Raw genomic sequence first — 19,943 nt, 5'->3', positions numbered from 1 at the left:
ATGGCGCTGATAAGATTATTGAAATTAAACACAATTTTGAACTCCTCTCCTCCCAGATTAGAGAATTTTGTAAATATTTCGATCAAAAGCATATGTGGCTTGGCAAGCTGCCTGATTAAATTTTTATAATACGGACAAAGCCAGGGCTGTTTAATTTCTTAGCAGTTATGCTGTCCATGTAGCAACATGTAAATTATGCATGGCTGTTCGCAGTAAGCTGCATAATGCATTGGCAAGTGGATTTTAACCATTTACTGTATATTCTTGCTTTTCCCCAGGTCCTCTAGTTTTTGGTGAGCCAATCACTGCCAGCCTGGGGACAGATGGGACACATTATTGGAGCAAAAACTGGGCCAAGGCTGCAGCCTTTGTGACCTCACCACCTCTGAGTCCTGACCCCACCACACCAGATCACTTGAACTCACTCTTAGCATGGTATAACCTTTAATTGTTTATAAAAAGTCAGTCAGTCACATGAGTGCAAAACCCATGCCAGATGCAACATCTCGAGACTGTTCCAGAGCCCATTGAAGTCAATGGGTATATTTCCTCTGACTTCAAAGGGCTTTGAACCATTATCCTAATGTATAAAATTATGATGGACAAGAGATGTTAGGTTACAATAGAATTAGTCCTTAAGAACTCAATCTTGCTATCATTAAAGTTAATGGCAAAATTCCCATTGGCTTCAGTGGGAGCTGGGTCAGACTCAAAATTATTACTAAAAGAAGCTATAGTAAACTGACAGTGCAACTTTCTGAGGCAGGTTTCCTTGGCCTGCTTTATAGGCTGGAAGACTATGTTGTGTGCATAATGCACATACAGCAACAGAAGCATAACTAAAAAGAGCCTGCCTGTTTAATGCTGTAGACGTAGGGGAGAATTAGTGTTGTATGGATGTATATTGTACAGATGTTAATCTACTGATCTATTGTGAAGGTGACAGAACAAACAGGACTTGATGTGAAGAGTGATATGTTATTTGCAATTTTAACTGAGGAAATGTGGTACAGGATTTATTCAGCAATGAGAGTTATTTATTATTAAAAAGCTTCCAGGTTGAAAGGTCAACAACCATCACTCTCACAACTTCCACCAAAGTAAATGTAACCCTGGTTTTCGGTGCATGCATCATCCCAGCCTTTAGGTAGTGCTTCGGTACACGAGAGAGAGGAGACTTGTGGATTTTCTCTTAGGTGATCCACTTCTTTCACTAGAGGACTCCTGGCAGGGAGGAGTAAAGTCAAGGAGGGAGCGTGGCCATTTCTAATGTAACGTTGCATTTGAAAGATAGATAGGAGTTTGATTCTTATGTGTTTTGTGTTAACCAGTGAGAAGGTGCCATATCTTGGTGCATCTTCTGTCCTGAACAGACCTCGTGTTGTACTTTTCCCTTGAGCTCTGCTAATAATAAAACAGTCCCACGCATCAACTTGTCCTTACGTGTGAAAATGCTTATTGTAATCTGCGTGCACGCATGTGCACACACATGAGCTCTTAGGACAGGGCCATGAGGCAGGAGGTTGTCTGGCAGCTAGGAGGCCTGATTTCCTGAGTGTAATTCCCAGCACAGGTAGAGAGACTTGTGCTAGCTCAGCTTGAGCTAGCATGGTAAAAATAGCAATGGGGAGGTTGTGGCACAGGTTGGTGGCTTAAGCTAGCTGCCCGTGTCCAAACCTACCTGGCAGCCTGGGTCTGAGCTCAGGTGATTAGCCCAAGCCACCACCAGTGCCGCAATGTCCATGCTGCTATTTTTAGCACTCCAACTTGAGCTGAGCTAGTGTGAGTCTGTCAACTAGGCTGGGAATCGCACCTCCCAGTGGCAGTGTCAACATTCCCTTAGGCCCCATCCTAGCTTACCCTCCTGTTGTGCCCCATCTCTATTGGTCCCAGACTGTTTCCTCAGCTGGAAACCAGCAGGGGTAAATGGTTCACATTTGGAGGGCAGCTGAGGGGTGGGGAGGAACTGGCATAGATGCCAGAGCAGCTTCATTTAGGGATTCAAGTTTGCATTTGGGAAGAAACAGACTGGGTATAGGAGGCTGTCAGCCCACTGATGGGAGGTGGGGGTGTACTGGCTGTCTGCAAAGGGATCAGGAGATGGTGAGAGAGAGAGGAGGATTATCATCAGAGAGATGGGAGGGGGTAGGAACAGTGAAGAGATGGGTATCCCGCTGATGGGGCTGGGAAAGGAGGGGTGGGAGCTGAGTTGTTTTGCTGAGAATTTTCTGGAGGAGGTTAGTCATTCCAAGGGTTAGAAGGGGTAATATGACATCTGTCTGCCCACAAAGGTTCAGGTAGCTCTGAAAATGTTCAACAAGTTACCAGCAGTGTCTTGGCAACCTGGAATTGGGTATCACCTCCAGAAAGTGTGTACTGCTTCTAGCTCATTGCGATGCTTCTTTGGCTTAAGTGGTGGAGCTGCTGCTTTGGGGTGATAGGGGACTTTTGTTTGAGTCCCAGCAGGACAGAGTGCTCACAGTAGAGTGAGTAATTGTCTGCCAGCCAAGCCACTAGTTAACACCAGGTGGCGGCACTGTGTCCCTAACTGTGCTGATTCCTGCTTCCAGAGATACCCATACATTGGATGAAGTACATTTTTAGAAGAATTAGAAATGGTCATTTGCTTGCAGATCACGTTTCTTCCAGAAGTGAGGTTTCCCCACAGCAGGTTGACAGGTTATGTACATGGGTGATATAAAAGCATGGGGAGACATCTGTCTAGGCACTTGTACATCAGAGACTATGTCCATGCGTCTCTGTATGTGCAGTAGAGGATGACTTCTGCTCAGTGACACCTGTGTAAATACAGAGTCACTCCACTGGTGCTGGACTTACACAGATGTTAATGAGAGCAGAATCTGGCCCTAAGTCAAATGTATTTTTGGTGGGGTTATACAGAATTTGGTTCATTTCTGACTGGTGCTGGCCTTGGGAGCAGATGAAATTAGCTCCCTTATTTGATCTTTCTGTTCATTAAAATGAAAACAGGAAAAAGGTCTTTTCTGGCCTGATCTTGCACCATTGACATCATTAGCAGATTTGCTGTTGTGTTCAGTGGGAACAGGATCAGACTTTTAACCAGCTCATGCAGCAATGTAGAAAAAAAAATATTGTTTTTACTGCAGCAGACACAGCTGTGTGTTCTCCACAAGAGGCTTCCAACATATTAATAATATGTGGGTCAAACTGGCATAGCTAAAATGGCAATAGAATTTTTAGAATTGTAACCCAGATAAAGCCATCTTTTGATACCAAAATCATGCAAAAAGACTGGGAAATCAGGGAAATTTTCATTATGCTCCAAACATGCAGAAATGTCCCCCATTCCCCACTGGCTTAGAGTCAGCGATCTTACATGACAGCAGCTTAGCCTGCTTTCAGGTCTAATACTTAAATCAATACATTGAAGCTTAAAAAAATCCTATATATTAATACTTTGCAGTGCATTTATATATGTTTTTTTACCCAAGAATGAATATGATTATGGTTAATAATATCTTCTATAGCACTTTTCATCAGTAGATCACACATTTTACAAGCATTAAACAAGCCTCACAACATAAAGTTAGCATGCTTTTGATGGTTGGTTGAAAATTTGCTGTTGAAACTGTTTTGACAGAAAACTGGATTTTTGACTGAACAAAAAATGTCTGCTTTCCACAGAAAATTTAGATATTTTTTGTTGAAAAACTGCCTGGAATCCAAAATACCACTGCGATGCCTCATGGGAGATGTAATTCAGAGACCTCATGCTCCCACACTTATGTATGGACTGGGCTTCCCAGCCAGACGCCATCTCCCATGATGCACTTCTTCCCCTCACCAAGAAATGAGATGGTGGTGCTTCATAGTAGATATAATATGATCAGGCCACTAGTCAATGAAGGAGAATGGGAGCATGACGCATCTGAACTACAAATCCAATGTGCCACCATAGTGACATTTCAGAAACAAAATATTTTAGTTTTTTGATATTTTTCACCAAAAACTCAAAATTTTTCATGGGAAAAAACAGAATTTTTCTGACCAGTTCTAATGTTTATACCCATTTTACTGATTAATAAACTCAGGCAATGGGACTGTTCACGTGCTTAAAGTTAAGCATAGGTGAATATTTTTTGTTGAATTGGGGCCTAAGTGATGCTCTTGAACTAAGAAGACTAAGCACTGTGGTCTGTTAGAGGGCTTATTCCTTCACCCACTTACTTCCCTGGTCCTTCTCACATGAACAGAGAGCAACAATACCCAAAGTCCAAAGGTGCAAACAATTCGATGTTTATTGGGGTGAACTTCCAGCAAGCATGATTCCAGTTTCCTTCCTTAGTATCCTCCTTCCCAGCTCTGACACCACAGAGCCTTACACCTGTGTCCCTGTTCCCATTCCTACCCTTAGCCAAACATGATTCCAACTTCCTTACTCCCATTCCCTGTTCCCATTTCCCCCTTTAGCAAAACATGATTCCAATTTTCTTACCCCCATTCCCTGTTCCCATCTCCCCCTTTAGCAAAACATGATTCCAATTTTCTTACCCCCATTCCCTGTTCCCATCTCACACACACACATGCCCACCCCCACCCACACCCAGTCACTTCCTCATTGACTACAGATTATATAGTAAAACTTGAGTTCTGCTTAGCTATACCTTAACCAATCATTTTCCTGAAATTTAACTAACCAATCCTAACATATTGTAACCTGATTATGTAACCAATTATATCCCACCACCTTAATTAGTTTACACCCAGCAAAATTAATTATACAGCAGACAGGAACAATCACAGAACCAGACAGAGATTATACAGACAAACAACAGCAAAGTGGGAACTATAATGACAAAACAGTACAGAAGTGAGGATTTCACATCCCAGCTATTGATAAGTGAGTTCTTGCCAGACAGGATGCATCAAACTAAGTTTCCTTTTACATTTTCTAGGCACTTCCCTTTCTCTGGAGGTGATAGGAACTATCAGGACAGGATTGTATTCCTAACAGCCGAATAGCACCTTACTTCAGTGTGACTAGTTTGGAATGTGAGGATGTGACTGTTTGCTTCCCAGCTTATGGCTGCCTCTGCTGCTTAGCCAAAGGCCTTAGCCTAAGAACAGGGCCTCAGACTGTCACAGTAAGAGAAGGCCCTTACACCAGCAGACAGTGATTTTGATTCTTTCTTTTATACCTCTATCACTAGCCAAGTGATAAGAATACACCTAAATTCTTAGAGTATAGGCCTTTACAGACAGGCCTGAATATCTATATCCTAACATGGTCCTCAGCAGAAAAACTTCACACAAAGGGCATATGGAACAAATCACTGGGAAAGGCAACTAAAATAAAGCATGGACAAGAGAGAGAGAGAGTCCTAGACTGTTTCTGGTGCAGTGAATTAATAGTGTTGTGGAAAAAAGGACTGCATTGTAAAGATAAACTTGGAATGGGCAGGCCAATTGAGCTGGAGGAGGGTTTCTTGTCCCTACAATTGTATTTATTAATATGTGTAGAAAATTAAAGAATCCAGTATGTCAAATTAAACTTGCATACAACAAGACAGTGATGAGCTTAGAGGACAGGACAAGGACAAGATAAAATGGAAAGCAAATCCTGTGATGCCATTGGTGTGTTTAGTAATTTGCGGTAACACAAGAAAATCATTAATATAAAATTACTTGTAGTCTAATCACTCTTATTTCACTATTAACAAAGAGGTTTGTCTTCTAATCAAAGGCTCATGATGTTGCTTGATTCATTTTTTTGTGGATAGGAAAGGATCAGAAGATGATGCAGAAAGTTTCACATAAGTGAATAGGATTGGCACCTCAGTAAATTGTACTAATGTGGCAGATAACGGACCTTTTTCTTCATTCACTTGGTTATTTATAAAGCTGCTGGGATTTTAACCTCTGAATCTAAGGACTCTTGATGTTTGAAACCTGCAATTTACACACTAAGATGGGGAGGGACCACTGGTTCAAATCCTAGCATGGTCAGCGCAACCTTCATCCTTTGGAGACCAAGAAACTGCAGTGCAATATTATGTGAGGCTGAGACCTTCAAAGCTGAGGTGTTGTCTTTTTCTGGGGACAACTAATTGGTGTCAGAATGATCAGAGTGCAGGCTTGCCTGTTCATTCCCTGTTTTCTGTCAGAAGGTACAAAGAGAGAGCTTTTCTTGTACAAATTCCATGAAAAATTTATAGACCAAAAAAACCACAAAAAGCCATCTGGTATTCATCATGTTACTTTTATTTCACATGATTATGGATTTATCTTTAAAGTAGAATATTTAATACAGGGTTTTGTTAACCTTTGTTAACACTAATAATGGAGTCGTCTCCTCAGCCCTGTTGCGTGGGCTTTGTACCAGTCTCGTGGTGAAAAACAGAGCAAAACCCAGCTGATCTCGGCAGTAGTTGATTATCTTAACATGCCTGGATGGTGTAAAGCTGAGGACAGAGGGTTTTCTTAAGGAAAGGTGATCTCACCAGAGCACCCCTGCTCTTCAGTGATCCTTAGCCACCAGAATAGCATGTGGTGGCTGTTAGTGGCTAGTGTGGGTTAGAGCATGCGCCTCTCATGTCTAGATTTGAAAAAACAAATTCACACCCAAATTGATGGCAAGTGAGTCTGTGTATCCTGCAATATCAATACACCATGTGTTAACTCTTCTTAGTGGGGACCTGCAGGTGACGGGAAGTGGGCACTGTCCCTACAGCACTGCCCAGAAAGCCATCGGAAAGGATAACTTCACTATGATTCCTGAAGGAGTTAATGGAATTGAGGAAAGAATGACTGTTATCTGGGACAAGTCTGTCGTGAGTAATTGCTTATCTTTATAGACTAAGAATTGGCTGTTAGCTGGATAATGAAAGCCACGGGGCTCTATGCCAGCATTCATGTGGTTTCCCCATATTGTGAGAGCTCCTATAGAACAAGCTACCATAAGATTATTATTTATTTTTAAATACTTAGTAGGAATGCAGTTAAAAGCTTTGTATTTTATTTCTCTTTTACAATGGAAAAACATCATGTTTTATGAGTCCCGAGGCTTAATTGACTCTACATCATTTTTGGGTATTGTGTCAGATTGAATGTTTGGAGCTGACATAATAGTCAAAGCAGTTTAACGCTTTTGAAATAGACTTTGTATAAACTTGACAAATAGATCATTTAATTTGGGGAAATGTCACATCATTTTTGAGAAACTACAAATGGATGGGAACCAAAGCTTAAGGTTATAATATAAAGCCATTTAAATGAGGACTTTTTGTGTAATTTATGCTGGAGTATTTTACAGCGTGATGTTGGCATAAGAGAGCAATTTGTTGGATGTTTCATGGATCCTAATATACAATGCATTCTCCCCACCCGTACACACAGGTGAAGCTGATATGCATATTACAAACTGTAAAACTCTGATTGCATTTATAGTGCACCTCTGACCACCTTACTTGGACTGTTCCCCCGTCCAACTTGCCAGGGACTACTGCTAGGATTCCAAACACTGAAGCAGCTTCAAATAGCTGCTGTTTAAAAGCAAAATGAACAAAACCCAATCAACCAGAGACGTTTTTTCTTCTTTTCTCCCGCAGAACATGGAATGTCAGCTGCAAAACTACGTTGGGCTGAGAGGCAGTTGGGGCAACATTCAGTTGTGGACTTGGTAGCTCATGTTATATTTAGGCTAGAAATGGGTGTTGTTATACCGTACAACAGGGAGAATGGTCTGGTTTTCATTGGGGCACGCTGCTCTTGTTTCTAGCTTGAGAAAATCCAAAAATATTGGACTGTAAAATCACAACATTGTTCTGTGCAGCAAAGATTTTGTATGTCTTTATTAGATATTTCTAAAATTTGATCATTGATGATTTTTTCTCTCCCTTTAAGCCCCTGTACAGTGGACTTGTGCTACTAAAGCAACCTGGATTTGCAGGTGTAGGGATAAGAATAAAGCAGTCTGATTTTTCAGGTATCCTGCTGCTCCTTTATGCTCCTCTGGCAGTATAAAAGTGCCTTAAAGCAGATATAAATCATTTACACCGATATTCCAGTACCTTCACATGTGAGACCGAGGGAAAGGAGACTTAGCAGAACTGAGACAAGCCTTTTATCTGTAATAAAACATGTAGCATACACAGCATACATGATGGTGTGGTCTGGATTAAGGGTTTAGTGGCTTTTGTTTGGGATGATGTGAATAACTCACTCATCTGTTTGCTGCTCCTGAATAATACAGACCTCACAAATTCATGCTAATAAAACCTTTGGACCATGCAACTCCATCCCTTATTTCCTCTGTCCAGTCTATCTACGCACATGCCCTTATATGTTGACATTACCAATTCTATCTCCGTTTTGGAAGCATAATTTACTCATGTCAAATTGCTTGTAGGCTACAGGCAAAATGGATGAGAACCAGTTTGTTGCTGTTACCAGCACCAATGCTGCCAAAATCTTTAATCTGTATCCAAGGAAGGGCCGGATTGCTGTGGGCTCAGATGCTGATGTTGTTATCTGGGATCCAGATAAAGTGAAGACTATTACAGCCAAAAGCCATAAATCGGTAAGAGAAAAATTGCATATTGTCATTATAAACACAACTGCTTCGGAACTACCAATCTTCTAACGCAAATGAACTCCCAATGTGCTAGATACGTAAGAGCTGGATAATGTGATGTTCTGCATTAAAAAGTATGATTGTTCATATTAAGATGAAAGTCATTAAATCTGTTCTTTCAGAGAATAAGAAATTTACCACTTCAGTCCGGAAGGAATTTTTCCAGCATGTAGAATATTGTATAATTGGCTAAATGAATGGGCCAGTTCCCCAACAGCTGTTAATCAGCATAGCTCCACGGACATCAGTGAAGCCATGCCAATTTGCACCAACCTTGTAGCCAGCATCAGATTTTTAAAGGTATTCTGATGCCTAAAGATGCCAGTAGGCATGTAGTGGGATTTTCAAAAGCACCTAAGCAGGTTAGGTGCCTAAATCCTATTGATTTAGAAAGTCCCACTAGGTTCCTCCTTGCATCTTTAGGTGATTAAATACCTTTACAAATCTGACCCCAACCCACCCTTCTTTTCTTTTCTTTTCTTTTCTTTTCTTTATTTTGCCTACTTCTGAAGCATGAGTTATCATCCATTGCCTGAGCAGATCGAAAAATGTTCTGAAATGTTATGCTTAATTCAATGTTTCTATAATCTGGGTTCTAGATTACGGATGGGTTTGGGTTTTTTTGGTCTTGTTTAATTACGAAACTTTATAGTATATTTCTTTGATTCTGTGTCCCAATTTGCATAAAATACTAACTGTGTATTCTTTCCAAACACTTTGATCTTTGTGTAATGACTACACAAGGGACAGGATAATGGAGAATCAGGCCCATGTGTTTGCTTTATTTTATCTAATCTAATCTAATTTACATATCAATCTAGTGGAAAGACAGGTGGATGAGGTAGTATCTTGTCTCTCTAATATCCTGGGACTGAAAAAGCTACAATGACACTGCATATGTATCTAGTCGGTATTTTACATCCTGTCCATCACCATACTGGGTCACAGTTCCATAAATATGACTGATTTTCATTAAATATTTGTGATAGTTTACTGGATAGCCAATAATATGTTTTATTTAAAAAAGGCTTACATGTTCAAAAATGACAAATGAGTTTGTGTGCCTCAATTTGTGTTTTCCCGACCTTAAATGGGGCTGAGCACACCAGTCTCTGAAAATGAGGCCCCTTTAAGATGTTTCAGGTGGGACACATTAAATCACTAGGCACTTTTGAAAGTAAACACCTTGCTACCCAAGTATTTTTTCTAGCTTTGGAGGGCAGGGGTGGTGCAGTGCAGAGAATAGATCTAAATCATTCAGGCTCCGATTCAGCAAAGCACTTAAGCACATGCTTATCCATAAGCATGTTCCCAAGTCTCATGCTTGTAGTTAAGCACTTGCTAAAGTGTTTTGGTGAGTCAGTGCCTCTAAGGGTTATGCAATTAGGGACAGCACATGTAGGCATACCCAAGCTAGTTTTAATTAAGCTAGCTTGCTAAATATAGCAGTGTAGCCACCAGCCATCAGCAGCACAGGCTAGCTGAGTACAATCTCACCTGGGACTCTAGGTCAGGGATGGGCAAACTTTTTGGCCCAAGGGCATATCTGTGTATGGCGGGCCATGAATGCTCATGAAATTGGGGGTTGGGGTATGGGAGGGGGTGAGGGCTCTGGCTGGGGGTGTGGGCTCTGGGGTGGGGCCAGAGATGAGGAGTTCAGGATGCAGGAGGGGGCTCCAGGCTGGGGCAGGGGGTTGGGGTGCGGTGAAGGTGAAGGTGAGAGCTCCAGCTGGGTGTGCGGGCTCTGGGGTGGGGCTGAGGATGAGGAGTTGGGGGTGCAGGAGGGTGCTCTGGGCTGGGACCGAGGGGTGCAGGAGGGTGGGAGAACGATCGGGGTGGTGCAGGGGCTTGGAGCACGGGAGGGGGTCAGGGTGCAGGCTCTGGGAGGGTGCTTACCTCAAGCAGCTCCCACAAGCAGTAGCATGTCCTCCCCTCTGGCTCTTATGTGGAGGCACAGCCAGGCGACTCTGCACCCTGCCCTGTCCACGGGCACCACCCCTGCAGCTCCCATTGGCCATGGTTCCCAGCCAATGGGAGCTGCAGGGGCAACACTTCAGGCGGGGGCAGCGTGTTGAGTCCCCTGGCTGCCTCTATGCATAGGAGCAGGAGAGGGGACATGCTCCTGCTTCTGGGAGCCTCACGGAGTGGGGCAAGCCCCGGACCCTGCTTCCCGGCGGGAGCTCGAGGGTCGGATTAAAACGTCTGGAGGGCCTGATGCGGCCCCCAGGCCGTAGTTTGCCCACCCCTGCTCTAGGTATATACTCTGTTGGCTAGCCTATGTAGTCACCCATGTCACTGAGGCTACACTGATATTTTTAGCAAGCTAGCTGGATCAAAGATATCGCAGGTGTACCTACATGTGTTGAAAGAAGAAAAGGAGTACTTGTGGCTGCATCCGATGAAGTGAGCTGTAGCTCACGAAAGCTCATGCTCAAATAAATTGGTTAGTTTCTAAGGTGCCACAAGTACTCCTTTTCTTTTTGCAAAGACAGACTAACACGGCTGTTACTCTGAAACCTACATGTGTTGCAATCACACCTCCCAACTGCAATGTAGACATACCCTAACTGACCTGTGTTTGATACGCAACAGGCTTGTATATTACTTTATCTACCCCAAAGCATTTTTTTGGTTTCTGTCCCTGGGGAGTAAGTGTATTTTGAACCCTTTGATTATGCGTAAAGGTCGCATTTTCATCTAACCTTCAACAATGCAACTACTAAATGGAAATAAATAAATCTTTATGTGTGGAAAAGCAGTTATTTTTTCATCCAAACAAACAAGTGTGCTTGCACGTTTTGCAGGTGCTTTGCAGGTGCATTAGTGGAACCTGAATTAAAATAGGGCCATAAAAGTGTATTTCACTTTACCAAAGAAAAACAGACTTGAGATTGAGCTTGCATGGAGTTTTCAGTGGATGTCGTTTGATCCTCAGGCTGTTGAATATAACATCTTTGAAGGGATGGAATGCCATGGTGCTCCCCTGGTGGTCATAAGCCAAGGAAAGATTGTGTTTGAAGATGGAAATCTGCATGTAAATAAGGGAATGGGCCGTTTCATTCCTCGCAAACCTTTCCCTGAATACCTTTACCAGCGCATCAAAATCAGGAATAAGGTAGGTTCAAACTTGGCCTGTTATTTAATACTCCACATATCTTCTGGTCTCGCTCCAGGCTCTCTTGGAATCACACGAGAAAACATTTTGCATCATTATTGTCCTAAGTGAAATGGATCCATGTGGGACTGGAAACGCTGCCAAAAGACTATGGGCCACAACCTCAGCTGGTGTAAATTGATGTACTTTGACTTCAGTGGAGCTTCAGTGACTTACGCCAGCTGGGAATCTGGCCCTGTATGTCTATGATGTACAGTCTTCTGAAGGAAAGAGAAAGATAATAGAAGACAATTTTAGCTAACAACAAAGAACATAGGACGACAATTTTTGCGGGGGTTGGGGTCAGGACAGGCTGTCATTTTAAATTGTTACATAACTTAGCATGTTGGATAAGCAGATCAAGTATTTCTGTTTCCCATGTACGTGCTACATTGGAAGCATTCACTGTATTTGGCATTTTATCAGCTTTTAACAACTGTTGTGGGCGAATTAGATTTAGTTGGGTTGTTTTTGTATATATAACACAAAACTTTCCGGCCTTTCTCTTTTGTGAAGCAGGTGGCTCGGGACAGATGTTTTAGCAAATGAAATGCATACACCTTGCAAAGTGTCCTATTTGACCCTGACTAGGTCAGTTCTGTTTTCAATTTATACCAATGCGGCTCCTCTGGAGCCAATAAAAAGGGCTTGTTACTAGATGTGAATTGTCTGAAAATTCTCTTTTGTTGTTCTTGTACAATGAGATCTCTTTGTCAGGGAACACAAACATCAGTGAAGAAAAGGCTGCTTTTTGGTTGTTTTTACTCTAATTTTTTTTTTTACTATAAAAATTTTATATAATAGATTACAAAGGGCAGCAATTGAAACGTACTGTAAGCAGTTTGAGATGGCAACCCACTTCTTTCAAAGGCCTTTTCTCCTCACCGTTCTCTTCATACAAGTGGTGTCAAATTATAGAATTCAACATATCGGCTCCTTTGGAAAAAAAAATTACCAACAGGACATATGCATCAACTAAGATGTGCTGCAAACATTGCTGCCCAGTCACGGTTTCTGTCTCATCACATTACCTACTTGAATTAGAGACTTTGAAACATGGACCTGCCTGTCAAGTGTCTGGCACTCTGAGGGTATGTCGATACTGCACCCAGGAGCGAGCCTTCCTGCCTGGGTCCACGGACTTGTGCAGTGGGGCTTGTGCTAGAGTAGAATAGCTGTGTAGGCAGTGCTTTGACATTCTGTCTGGGGCTGGACATTGCGTTCTCAAGCCCACCCTTCTCCCAGGCTTGAGTTCACTGCAGGAGTTAGGCTAGTAGCTCACTGTAGGAGCTGGATTTTGGGGAAAGACCTTTGTTTTCTGGTGGCTAGTTAGGTGGAGGGGAAGCAGGGGTGAGCACTGACTTTGGTGCTCTTAGAGCTCCCTCTGCTGACTGATTCCTGGAAGTGAGATTGACCTCTGAGGCATGTTCCCACCACTGCTTCTCTTTCTCTCATGTAAAATCAATGAAATCCCTTTATTTTGAAACCTACTGACGATCAAATCCACTGTGTGGTCCTCATTCGAATACCCTTGCACAACAAAGTAAGATGTGATAGAACATCAAACAAGGATCTACACAGCAATTTCTGTCACAGATAAAATCCTGGAATATTTACAGGGGTGTAAACTCCTGCCTTTGTGACACCCCCCTTGCTGTGTTTGGTGTCTGCTTCCTCTGCTGTCTGTGGCGCTTCACTCTCCTGGTAGAGAAGGTATACATTTGGGGAACATCGCCAATGTTATCTTTGGGTCAGGCTGCATGACAGCTTAGCTGTGATCCTGATCCTTCTGTCATTGACAACACTGGAAACACTTACATTGACTTAAATGGGAGCAGACTCAAGCCCTCTTCTCAACAGCCAGGCTTTCCTATATTTCCATGTCTCTTTCTCAAGAACATATAGGGGGCGATCTTTCTAAAATGTCTTCTAAAATCCTTAGACTGAATATCCAAATAAGCACTGCAAATTCGTTGGAATGCTTTTTTGAGAGCCTTGGGTTCTGTAAGACAACTTTTCCTGAGGGGGACACACCTCCAGCTCTTCCAGTTATTACCTTTGATAGCGGTAATATTGTTTTGTAGATTCATAGGTTTTGAGGCCAGAGGGGAACATTATGATCATCTAGTCTGACCTCCTGCATAACATTCGTATGAATATTACAGAGCTAGTGCCTAAAAGTCATCAGCTGAGACAAGGGTCCCATTGTGCTAGGTGCTGTACAGACAAGCAATAAAAGGCAAGGCCTGTTCCAAGGAGCTGACAAATTCTCATGATTTATGTATGAGTAGAGCTAGTTGAAAGTTTTTTCAAACTGTTTACCAAAAAAAAAAGAAAAGATTGTCACCATTTTTCAACCTGGTCTAATGATGAGAGACAACAGGAGGGTAAAACAATTGAACAGGGTTGTGAGGAAGAAAAGAGAACAATGATATAATCATGATTAGTATAATATGGGTTGTATAATATAGCATAATAGGACACCACCAGCTGTCCTAGCCATTGTTAAGTTTTCGGTAGGTGTCATGGCAGAAGTGAATGTTAAGGCTGTAGATAATACTGTCCATTTCTCAGATGATACTATGCTCTTGTTCCAATAAAGGAAAATGCACCTTTTGTTCATTGACAATGTGGCACCAATACGCTTTGCTAGGTATACTTGTGCCAGTATGTAGTTTTGGAGAACACAAATTCCAGACCTCCTGCATTAAATCCAGCTGTCCCACCATGTGATTCTTGAAGTAGACTATTATTTCTTTGGGAACAACGCTGGAAACATGACTTTGGATAAAATTGACATATATAATAGGTTTTTATAATAACCTTTTAAAAGTATAAAACAGCCCTATAAACTCAGATAAAACCACTGACATGCTTTTTTACTTGGGGACTGTAAGTGAGTGTGGCCATCCCTCTGCATCGGCCTCTGAGGGAGGCCACGCCTCTTCGCAGTCTGGTCTGCTGGAATACTCTTAAAACAAAGAAAGGGGGAATTAGCGGTATTCGATGGGCCCTGGCTTTCAAGCAGGCGGGGCTGCAAACCCTGGGCTCTGGCCGACGGTCAAGACAGGGTGGTAACAAGTTATAAGCCCAGCCCTCAAGCAGTCTGGCTGCAGTCAGGCGAGCTGTAGCAGTTCATGCAGAGCAGGGCAGCACACAGTCAGGACTCTGGCCTGCAGTCAGGCAGAACTGTGGCACCAAATACAGTCTATGGGGCTCTGTCAGGGGTGAGCCCAAGCACAGTCTGTTGTCCTAGCTCTGGTGGGTGACAGACAAGGGCAGGTCTCTTGGCTTCAGGAGGGGGAGTACTGCCACCCCAGGGGGAGCGGTGGCAGGGAGAGGAGGACCCACTCCACTGTATCCCAGCCCAGGCCCTAACAGTGGCAGAGTGGTCTGCCACTGGGCCAGCGGGGAATCCACTCACAACACGCTGACCGTGTTTCTGGCAGCAACACAGCCAGATGGTAGTCTGGTTCCCCTGGGCTCCTTCCTACTCTCCCCCTCGGGTGTAGCTGCATTCAGGGGTTGTCCTCAGTCTTCCTGGGATACACCGCCAAGGGTAGCGGTAGCAGCTCCTCAGCATTGGGAGTGGCAGATCTCTCTGGAAAATCAGGCAGCTCCTTGGGGCAGCCACGGTTCACCTCAGCATCCCACTCCAGCAATGGAGAAGAAGCTTGGGGAACTGAGCTGCTGGGCCGGCTTTTTCTACTTCCTCTTCCTGCCCTACCCCTCTGCTTCCGGCGTGTGCAGCATGGCCCTCCTAGTTCTGCCCACCAGGAGGCTCGAGGTGTTCCTTCCATGTCCACCTCTGAAGGAGGGCACGCCTCCTCGCTACAGGGACTGTATATGATACAGCTCCATACATACTGTGAACTCTATGTGTGACTGAATATACTGTCAGGTGGGAATATCAGTGCATTCAGTGTTTGAGTTGTTCTGTTCTTTTATTTTAGGTAACAGGATTGCAAGGGGTGTCCAGAGGAATGTATGATGGGCCAGTGTATGAAATCCCAGCTACGCCAAAATATGCAACGCCTGCACCTTCAGCTAAGTCCTCCCCTGCCAAAAATCAGCCTCCACCAATCAGAAATCTCCACCAATCTAATTTCAGCTTATCAGGTAAACCAAAATGACCGATTATGAATATCTGAAAAACCTTGAGTACTAATCATAATTCTAAAATACCCCATGTGTCTCCCCATTTAAGCCAAAGCACCATTGCAGGATATTCCCTCACATAATAAGTAGACTAGAAATATGATTTTGGGGGGATTATTCTAGACAACTTCTCTCCTCAGTGGTTAAATTTTGATGCGATGTAACTATAACATCCAAAAGTCAGCAATAGAATTAGTACACCAGTGGTTCTTATCTCTTTAAGAAATTGTAATGGATGGTCAATTGCAACCCATTCCAGTGAGAAACAAGAGCAATGCTTTTATCCCTGAAAAGTCTCATCTTTAGGAGTCCAATTAAACCATTCAAAGAGAAGAAATAGTAGAGAACCCAAGGAAAATTTCTGATTTTTCATATCTTTTTGGCAGTTTGTAAAGTTTGATACACCCATACATTGGGGTACTAGTGAGACTGAGCATGTACAAATATACAGGAACACTTTTGTTTGTGCACTTATAAAAGTTTTCCCTCATAGTGAAAACTTGTGGGTGGGATTTTCAAAAGCATATCAGGAAGCCTTGTGATTCTAATCACTTAGGACCATATTGTTAAAGGTATTTGGGCATCTACCTACCATTGAGTTCAATGAGAGTAAGGCACCAAAACATCTTTAAAAGTCTGGTCCTTAGACACTTTTGAAAATCCCTACCCATATTTATATAGCATTTTCATGCAGAAATGTCAATGCATGCCACAGAGACAAATTATTACCTAGAATAGCAACCTGTTCTGATCCCTCAAAAAGAATCCACTCACAAGGCATTCACTCGTCCGTGGAAGTGAATGGAACTCTATTCAAGACAATAACGATCTAAAAATAGGTTCTAGAGATGAAAGGTCAAAACAAAGTGGCAAAAACATTGAATCCTGGATAGAACCAGTCAGGTGAAAATTCACCGTTGATTGGATTTTTTTCTTCAGATGTTTCTGTTCCCATTTTATTAACTCTGCTGCTTTGCTGGCTGGATTGCTATTTTACAGGTGCTCAGGTAGATGACAACAACCCTCGTCGCACTGGACACCGCATTGTTGCGCCCCCTGGTGGTCGCTCTAATATTACCAGTCTTGGCTGAACAGAGATGATGGGCAGAATGGCAAGAATGAAGGATCATGGGAATAATGTCTGTTCCCTTTGATGTCCATGTTATTGAACCCACAGTTTTATTCGGTACTAATGAGGGGAAAATGAGTTGTCTTTTTGTTTTTCTTTTCTTTTTCTTTTTTTTTCTCTTTTTTTTTTTTATATTTGCATAGGAAGAGGTGATAATAGTGTGGTGTATTTGCTTGGAACTACTTGCCTCACAATTGTGCTTTCTTGCCATAGTCACCTTAAAGCATGGTGCTTCCATTGCCCCTTTCGTGACTACAGGTTTTAGCTTTGTCTTGTAACTAAATGATGGTTCCTTTGCACCTGTTAGCTGTACTAGAGTAGTAAATGCATGTTACTAAGTTATTTATGCAAGTTGCAGTCTGTGAGTGCATCTGTTTAGAACACGTTGCCAATAATTGACACAATGCCAAGATCAATGCCCCTAAAATACATAAGAAGGAAGAATGCAGACATTTTTAAAGTATGCAGTAGAATAGCGTAAGTGGCTTCTGTTAATATCTTTAATTTATTATAAATCCATGAAGCACTGCTCCCAGATACAAAGAAACAACTTCAAAATGTGTAATGACATCGTGGCCTCTGTAGCAATTCTCATTATCCACTAAAGTACATTCCAAGTATGTGTCTTAATTGTTTTCATTTTAGACGGAGCCATAACTTCTACGCAGCAATGCCATTGCCATCCCATTCAGAGATTTCTCCAGCTGGGCAGTAGTGCTCTCCTTGTGCATGAGTGTTTTGGTACTTAAGAATAACTCAGATTACCGTTGGATTTTTAAACTTTTTTGTACAAAGTTTTTCCTTTGTAATCACATGCATTTTTACTTATTATACCCTATCAGATCTACTAGTTGTGGTTCTATTTCTGAATTCAAAGCTTGTGAAATAAAGGAAATGAAAAGATCATTAAGTGTCTTTCTCTGCCTTCCAGTGCTCTTGCTCACCAAAATGATTTTTTTTTACAGTGGAGGTGTTCCCTGGCTAACCAGAGGAAGTTTTCTTCTGGGTCCACATCATTTGAAACTGCATCCTCAAAGCACAAAGATCGTTCATGTATAACTTTCTGCACACACTTGAAAATTGTTTTTGCATGTTCCAATTCAGCTGAGCTGAATAGAGTTTGTGGTAAGAATATAAACAGTTCTAGTTGCCTGATCTTTGGCCCACTAACAGCTAGCTACATTGGCAGTCTGCCTGCAGCTCTGGGGCTGTATCGGATTTACATAAAGTGGAGCAGATTGCTGCCATCCTCATTTTTAATATGGGACAGCAACCACCAGAGACAGCCCAGAGTCAGCATGCAATGCTTCATCTTGATCCAAGCCATCTTCCAGTTGGCATTGCCTATTGTGATCCATCTCTCTGTGTGTTCTTATCAGGAGCACATCACAAACTAATGCACAAATGGACTGTCTTCTTCTTTGGGAGGGTGATGGAAATGTCCTCCCTCCTCTTTTCCAATGTGTGAGTGTGTGAGAAAGAGGCCTTCTCCTTGCCCCTCCTTCTATTTCCTTTTCCTTATCTGCTTGTGCTGCTGATGCTAAGGGAAGGCCAGGCTAAAAGAGTGAGGTTGGGGGTTGTCAAAAGAGCTGAAGTGATTTGGGACCATAAATTCCATTGTGCTTCTTAGGCTTAACTACTCTAGAAAGTTGTACTGGGGTAAAAGTTCTGCTGGGGCAGTGCCATCAACAAAACTATTTAGTCGGAGCTCATTCACACTCAACCGCTTGTGCCAGGGCATTGTGCCCACACAGCATCAAGCTGCATTGACAAAAGGCCTGTAACACTGCATGTAGGCGATGCATGTGGATAGGCACAGTGTCCATTGATTTCAGCGGAAATTAGGAGTCTTAACTACCTTTGTGGATCTCAGCCACAGAGTCTTTTGAAAATCCACCTGCCTTGCACTTTGTGCTGAAGACAGTGGGGTGTCCAGAAGAGGAGCCAGTCCCCTAGAAAGCTTTGCCTTCCACCTCCACGTTTGACCCTGATATTGACAGTCGCGCCGTTTCTGTGGGACCTTAGCACTTGAGCTTTTACTTGACTAAACAAATGAGAATAAACACAATGTAACTCACATTGACAAAGATGCCATTTTTTGCTATTTGGAAAATATAAAAGATTCATGGCTAACCAGAGGAAACGCTTGCTCTACTGGCTATTCATATTATTTTTCATGCTGAAGTGGCCGTGAACACACACAAGGCAGCTTTGAAGCCCTCTATTCTGAACTTTAATGGTTCTGAGCTCAATACTTGTCAGTGTAGTTATGCTTTGATTACTTTGAGGACTGAGGTGCTAATGTGTCCATGTAAGTTGTAACCTCCTAGAAGCCCTTCTACCTTTTCCGTGGTATTTATGCTGCTTCTTTAAGGAAGTGGAGTATAGGACTTGGATTCTGTACTGTGTCTGTTTTATCCCTCCCTGACCGGCAGTAGTACCTGGGAGTGAATTAAACACCTCTCTTCCTTGTGCAGAGTTAACTTGTTACATCATCGCCAATCAGTGATCAGGAGTCTTCTCCTGGACCCTTGCTTTATTAAAACATCCAAGTGTTGTCATGCTGTTCTCAGACTGGCTTTGAGCAGGCTGAGGTAAATGGTCTCTCCCCTCCCCACTGAATAAACAAAAGGCCAGATTGTGACACTGTCTATAGTTCCATGCCAGGGAGTAGGAAGCCCCCTTGCTTCTCACATCATAGGTAGCCATAAGGAGAGGAGCGCAGCCTCCATGTGACTGCTACTCCCATTGTTGTGCGTGTGTGTGTGTGTTGTGGGAAGCGGGGGGAAGAACTGGCTCCATTTCCCCTCTCCCTACAATGCTCCATCCAGCACATGAGAGGAACCAGGGACAACGTTATGACTCTCTGAGATGGTTAACATGATGCC

The 19,943-nt window shown here is 42.8% G+C and overlaps 1 protein-coding gene across 2 annotated transcripts in view; it reads left to right on the top strand.

Moving 5' to 3' along the window:
• Positions 1-17,961, top strand: part of CRMP1 (collapsin response mediator protein 1) — a 62,981-nt gene extending 45,020 nt beyond the window's left edge. For both annotated transcript variants that reach the window (XM_048848904.2, XM_048848905.2), the window contains exons 9-14: positions 279-435; positions 6,671-6,812; positions 8,390-8,560; positions 11,550-11,729; positions 15,722-15,887; positions 16,926-17,961. In XM_048848904.2, the coding sequence (XP_048704861.1) occupies positions 279-435; positions 6,671-6,812; positions 8,390-8,560; positions 11,550-11,729; positions 15,722-15,887; positions 16,926-17,017 (908 nt within the window). In that variant the 3' untranslated portion in view covers positions 17,018-17,961. The remainder of the gene's footprint in view (positions 1-278; positions 436-6,670; positions 6,813-8,389; positions 8,561-11,549; positions 11,730-15,721; positions 15,888-16,925) is intronic.
• Positions 17,962-19,943: the final 1,982 nt, after the last annotated feature.

The sequence above is a fragment of the Caretta caretta genome, chromosome 4, assembly GCF_965140235.1.
Source record: "Caretta caretta isolate rCarCar2 chromosome 4, rCarCar1.hap1, whole genome shotgun sequence".
NCBI classification, from domain to species: Eukaryota; Metazoa; Chordata; order Testudines; family Cheloniidae; genus Caretta; species Caretta caretta.
Note: the sequence above shows the minus strand (reverse complement) of the source record. Positions and strands in the feature narration are given on the sequence as shown.